This window comes from Tupaia chinensis, unplaced genomic scaffold (assembly GCF_000334495.1).
Source record: "Tupaia chinensis unplaced genomic scaffold, TupChi_1.0 Scaffold000286_1, whole genome shotgun sequence".
Classification (NCBI taxonomy): Eukaryota; Metazoa; Chordata; class Mammalia; order Scandentia; family Tupaiidae; genus Tupaia; species Tupaia belangeri.
The window spans coordinates 723,522-729,809 of NW_006159770.1; the positions used below are offsets into that span (position 1 = coordinate 723,522).

At 59.8% G+C, this 6,288-nt stretch overlaps 2 protein-coding genes across 2 annotated transcripts in view; one reads left to right on the forward strand and one right to left on the reverse strand.

The window, feature by feature from the left end:
- The window catches only part of ZNF579 (zinc finger protein 579), a 21,210-nt gene extending 15,602 nt beyond the window's left edge, over positions 1-5,608 (reverse strand). Inside the window, exons 1-3 of the mRNA XM_014588532.2 lie at positions 4,707-5,608; positions 3,816-4,169; positions 2-76 (exon numbers count right to left, since the gene is read on the reverse strand). Of these exons, the coding sequence (XP_014444018.1) occupies positions 2-76; positions 3,816-4,169; positions 4,707-4,742 (465 nt within the window). The 5' untranslated portion in view covers positions 4,743-5,608. The remainder of the gene's footprint in view (position 1; positions 77-3,815; positions 4,170-4,706) is intronic.
- A 407-nt stretch (positions 5,609-6,015) lies between these two features.
- Positions 6,016-6,288, forward strand: part of ZNF524 (zinc finger protein 524) — a 3,976-nt gene continuing 3,703 nt past the window's right edge. The window contains exon 1 of the mRNA XM_006150364.3: positions 6,016-6,115. The gene's annotated coding sequence lies outside the window, so the exon portion shown is untranslated. The remainder of the gene's footprint in view (positions 6,116-6,288) is intronic.

Genomic DNA, 6,288 nt, shown 5'->3' on the forward strand with positions numbered 1-6,288 from the left:
GGCCCAGGCTGGAGCGCGAGGAGAAGCGGAGCTCGCAGACCAGGCAGCAGTAGGGCTTCTCACCGGTGTGGACGACCTGTGCGGGGAGGAGCGCAGCGTTAGGGCCCCGCAGATTCCCGGACTCGCAGAGGGCCCTGGTGCGCCCGGCCTGTGCGCACAGGGCGGTGGAGATCCTGCGCGGGCGCCCCTTCCACACGAGCCACGGAGGGGTTCTGACTCACTGGGAGAGGTGGGGACCAAGGCTCCGAGCAGGCACCCCCGGCTTCCAATCCCACCTTTGACTCTGAAAACTGGGCAATTGACTGGGCCTCTGCTTTTCTCTGCGGAACGGGCGCAATAACAGGGCCCACAGGTGGTATAGTGGTTAGGGTGCTGGACTCCCACATTGAAGACCACGGTTCCAGTCCTGGATCTGGCCACTTGCTTTCTCACTTCTCCCCTCTGTCTTTCTCTGGTCAAATTAAAAGTAATAAATAATGAAAAAAAGAAAAAGAAAAAGAAAAACTGGTATAAGGGACGCCGTCTGGGAGCCAGGTGCAGTGAGCTCACAGCCTGGGTGAGGCTGACCAGTGGGAAGGGGCTCTGAACACCCCGCTGTGGCACTGGCAGGCCCCAGGCCAAGGTCTGGGGCTGAATCACCACCGTAAACGCTGCCGGGGGTCTCTGTCTGGGTCACTCTTTCTTGCTCATGGAAAAAATAAACTTAAAAAAAAAAAAAAGTAAAAAAGAGGGCTGGCCCCATGGCTGCATGGTTAACGGGGCAGGACCCCGCGTGGCCTATGTGGGTGTGGCTCACATGCTGGCCCTAACAGCTGGAAGGGCACACTAAGGGTGTGTGTGAGTGTGACCAAATCCCAAGGGGATGGAGAAACAGAGGTGAGCACGCCCCTCCTGTGAGTGCATGTGTCCTCTGGCAATCTAGTGAAAACGAAGGGACAGCCCCTCGGCCCCTGGGTGTTGCTGTGAGCAAAGGGGAAATCCTCACATGACCCTGCTCGACTGGTGACAATCAGAACGACGGGAGAAAGCTTTCCAGGTCCCTGACCAGTGGGGCTGGGGAGTGGCCAAAGCCGGCATTACCACCCAGGGTGGGAGGCAGCTTTCCAAGATAAACAGCCTCTGAGCACAGGACGTCCCAGAATTTTCTGGGATGATGGAAAGGCTCTACCTCCGCCCCTCCAACGCGGCCGTTACCTGCTGCGTGTGGCCGCCGGCACGGTAAACATGCGGTGCTGCTGACAGGGGAGGCTTAGGTTTACTTAACTTGGACCCAAGGGTCACCACAATGGAAGGTGAAGGTCTATTCGGAGAGCCAAGCCCGAGAGGGGGCGTCTTTCCATTCATTCTCCAGCCTGTGGTTTCAAGCCAGGTGCTACCATTCCCAGGTGTATTGGGACAGAGACAAGCTTTGGAGCCAAACCTGTCTGTTTCTCAGAGTCCCACAGGATGTTTTTACAAATAAAAACCCAGGGAGTCACTTCCGGATCTAGGGGAGCAGAATATCCCAAGAGGGAGTCCAAGAGCATCTCTGAGGTGCGACCAGGCTCGCAGACCCGGTGAAACTGTGCCTTATACAGGTATCTACTGATAGTCTCCCGCATGGCTGATTTAAGGGCCTTGGGATAGCAGAGAGAGATTTCCAAGTGTGGAGTCCCGTTGATTAGTAATGTCTGCCTGGGAGCCTGTGGGGGTAAGGACTGTGACGCTGGATGACGAAGAGTGTGGTGCTTGATTAGTAATGTCTACTAGGGGCTGGCCCTGCAGAAAGGACAGGGAGTGCCAGCATTTGCTGCTCTGGTGACACCTGGTGACCGGACCACAACACCGTGAGGGTGCAGGACGCTCCAGCTACGCTCTCTTGCCACTGAACCTGCTCTCTCTGCACTCCCCCTTCCTAACAGCAGCTGACTGAACTGCCCCCCTGCCCAGAGCGCTCTCTTCCCGTGTGCTGTCCGTCTCAGTTGACCTGCCAGCCCGAAAGCCTCGTCTGCACCTCGCCCCTAGGTACCCTTCAGAGGGACGGTGGACGTCACATGTACTACCCGCGTCTAACTTGGATGAGGGAAATAGGTGCCATCTCCAGGCCTGGCTACAGCAGTGCCTGAGACCGGCTGGCTCTCCACTCTTCCCTGTGCACGCTGTCCAGTGCTCTGGGCTCCAGCCTCACTGGCCTCCCCCAGCTCCTCAAAAGCCAGCCTGCTTCCCTGCCAGGGCTCATCCGTTGCCCGGCTCTTTCCTACCTCTGCCACTCCTTGCCCAGTGAATGCCTCCCTGTTCGTCAGAGCCAGCTCACCCATCACTTCTTCTTCAGGAAACCATCAACCCCAACTTTGACCCAGACGGCTTCAGATCTCTCTGTTCCAGCCGCAGAATCCCATCACCCCCCCTCCTCCTTGTGGGCTGCAATCAAGTCCTTATTAACGTGGCTATTCAGTCTGCCCTGCTAGACTATTGACTCCGGTGTCTGCTTTACCCGTCCGGGCGATTTTCCCGAAGAGCCTAGCACCGAGCCTGCACACAGCAGGTCCTCGTTAAAAGGTCCAGCTGAGCTGTCACCTCGTGGTGGGCAGGGGTGAGGCCTGGGAGGGCTGTGGTGCTCGGAGCGTGGTAGAGTGTCGTCCACCACCCTGGAGACCAGAGTTTTAAGCAGGAAGTATCTGATCTCTCTGTGATGGACACGGAGGCTGGACATGGCAGAGAGACAGGACCAAGGGCACTTAGAAAGGTGGGGCCGGGGGCCAGCAGATGGCATGGTAATTAAGGCGCTGGACACTCCCACATGGCTGAACACAGTTCAAGTCCTGGACCTGGGGTCTTGCTTTCTCGTTTTTTCTCTCTCTGTGTTTCTCTCAGGTCAAATTAAAATGAATGAATAAATAAAATTAAATAATTCTTTATAAAAGAAAGTTGGGGCCCACACCGAGTTCTGAGGTCCTGACAGGGAAACTGAGACCAATGGTCTAAGGGAGAGCCTGCCATGGGAAAGTGTCCTGTGGGCAGTGACAGCAGCCCCTACGGCCTTGGGGCCAGCAGGTGCCACGGGAACAGAGGAGGGGACAGTGTGAATGTCCTTTGACACATGCTGGGTTTCCCCAGCCCTGTAGCATTACTGTCTGGCACAGAGACCACAGTGGGGACCCGCACCACCTCCCCTCTTCCACCCTATCCCACGCTCCCTCCACCCTACCACCATGCCCACACCACGCGGCTTTCCACCTCAAGGCCTGTGCCGCTGCTGTTCCTCCTGCCTGGAACACTCTCCCCATGGCAGACTCCTCCTCGCCTCAGGCCTGGCTCACATGCCGCCCGCCCCCACTTCCCCCGCCTCGTCGGAGCGGCCTAGAGCGCCAGCCTCTTTATGCCTGCACGCGGATTTCTGGGTTTCTGGAAATCCCTTCCCAACACCTCTCCCTTTCCAGAACACTCTGGCCCACGTACTTGCTTTCTCAGTACTCTCGACCTGGCTACCTCCAAAGGAATGCCAGTCTCCGAAGGCTGGGTGCTCACGGGCCGTGCCTCGCAACCCCGGCCTGCAGTGTGGAGCGCACGCGCACTGGCAGCTGCTGAATGAAGGGGCACAGGACGTGTGTGACCAAGCTATTCTTAAACTGGCAAGGAAGGCGCTAGCCCGCCAGGGGGTCTGCAGGGGTGCCAGACGAGCACAAGGTGGTGCATATTTAGCAGGAGCGGTGAACTGTCTGGCAGTAGGAGCGAGTGAGTGTGCCTTAGGCAGTGACCTTTTGCCCAGAATGGAGCGGGCCCTGGCCTCCAAGGCCTGTCCACCCGGGGAGGCCAGCCGGGCCTGCAGGACTCACCTGGTGGTGCAGCAGGCCGGTGGAGTCCCGGAAACCCTTGGGGCAAGCGGAGCAACGGTAGGGCCGCTCCCCGGTGTGCGAGCGCAGGTGGTTGGCCAGGTTGAAACTGTGCTTGAAGCCCTTGCCACAGCGCGGACACGCATGGGGTTTGAGTGCGGTGTGCCGGGCAAAGTGGCGCCGCAGGTCTGAGCGGTAGCGGAAGCTCTTGCCACACTCACTGCAGTGGAACGGGACCCGGGGTGCGGCAGCCGCAGGTGCTGGTGCTGGCGCTGGGGTCGGGGCAGGGACTGGGGGCGCTGGCAGCGGGGTGTCATCCATCGTGGCAGGGAACGCAATGACAGGGCTGGGCTCTCTCTGGAATAGGGAGGAGAGAGTGGCAGGTGAGTGACCTCCCCATCAGCCCTCCCCTGCCAGGCTCCTTGGGCTCAAACTTACACCTATCTGGGTCCAGTCCACCCCTCCAAGCCACTCCTCCTACCCTCTCTCTTTTCTCATCTGCCAGCCTTCCTAATCACTTCCAAACTGCTTCCACTCCAGTTTTTAAGCCTCTCGTTTCTGCAGATGGAGTCCCACTCTTCTCTAAGCCCCATTACCCTAACTTAAACCCTCCCAATTCTTGCGTAGGTCCTGCCTCCTTTCGAAGTCCCAAAGTCCCGCCACTGTTCACACCGCCCCTTGCGGTCCTTGGCAAGCCCCGCCCCCTGGCGGCCCCTCCCCTAAGCTCCTCCCACTCCTCATTGAAGATAAGGTGACTGGCGACTCTGGAGAGGGAAGAGCTGGGCCTCAGCTCCCCGAGTCACCCCGGATCCCAGGGAGAACAGAACTAGTTCCATCAACTCAGATAAAGCCAAATGAAACGTCACCAGCCCCACGGGAGTAACAGTGTAGTACCTGCCTCGTGGAGAGGCAGCGAGGACCGAGCCACATGCTGGCTGTGCGGAAGCTGTCGCCAGCCTTTAAGTTGCTCCGGTTTCCTCTCTGTCCCACCACCCTTTCCGAAGAGATCTGGCATCTCTAAGCCCCTCTTCTCCCGGGGACCCACTTCCAAAACCTCGCCAGTCACTCCCTGAGATGCACCCCCTCCTTCCCGGGCCCTCTTTCACTGAGCTGCTGCTCCCTCAGTCCTTTCTTGGCCCTCCGTTAAGTACTCCCCTCCTGTGCAGGTCCGTCCTCCCTTCCTTGTAAAGACCTGACAGTTCCCCCAAACCCTCCAAATTAAGGACCTCGAGCTGGCCCCTCCCCATGCCCACCCACCGTCTCTCAGCCACACCCGAGACAGACTGCACCCCTTCTACTCTCAGCTCCTCCCACCTTCCTGAACCCCATTTCTCCGCTAAGCCTCACCACCTTCCTTCCACCTTTCACCCTCCAGCCCTCCCGCTGTTCCCCTCGGGCCACGCCCCTTTACGAAGCCCCACCCCTTGCACAGGCCCCTCCCATTTGTCTACACAGCCTTACACCACAAACTCCTCCCATTTCCACTCTAAACCCCGCCCCAACCAGGCTCCTCCCAGCCCTTGCTCCGCCCCACCTGACACCAAGCCCCGCCTCCCCCTGCACCTACAGACCGAGGAGCTGCCCCCCCTCCAGTCCGCTCCAGGCCCGGGGGCCCAGGAGTCGGCCTTTTGTGCCCCTCCCCCTGCCCCTAAAAGGTGCGGCCCCGGGCGCCCGGGACGAGGGCAGGGCAGGCAGGCCCCGGAGCCAGGCGAGTCCACGTCGCTCGTGCGGAGCGACGGTCCTGGAGTCCTGGGGCGGCCCCGGGAGGCCGGGGAAGTCAGTCGGCTTTGCTCTTTAATTACTTACACCTCCCTCTGGGCGCCGACATTTTGGGCAGCGGGGGCAGCGTCACTTCCACCCGGGGGGCCCCTCGACTTCCGCCTCAGCTCCCTTCTCCCCCTTCACTCCCCCTTTCTCCCGCCCTCTTGGCACCCCCTCCCCACCCCCGCCCTTCTCCCTCTTTTCCCAGCCCTGGAGGTTAGAGAAGCCAGACTGGCGCCATCTTGGGTGAGGGCACAGGGAAGGGCGGGGCTTAGCGTCGCCCACGGCGCCATACAGAGTAAGGGCAACGAGTTAAGTGCGCTTCTCGGCGGCGACGCTGGCCGGTGCTAATGCAGGCGAGGGCAGATGAGGTTCCTTTTCTCAGCCTCAGAATTCTCCTGGGCGGATGTAGAGTTCCCTCAGGAGAAAAGGGAAATACCCAAGTGCACTATGCGTGCTAGCCTTCCATGGGCTTCGAAGCCCCGCAGGCGCCATGCTGTTTATGGGCATCGGGCAGCCATTTCCTGCTTCTCATCCGTTCGGTAGCTGTCTTGGACTGGGTCACGCAGCTGGGTGCTTTGGGGGGAAACGGCATTTCGATGTGATTGGGCATGTGGTGAAGGAATTTCCCACTGGCGCGGAACGAGGGCGGCTTGTGCGCAGGCGCAGCTGCCCGCGCTGACGTGACCGGGCCTTAGGACCCAGCGGGCCCCCT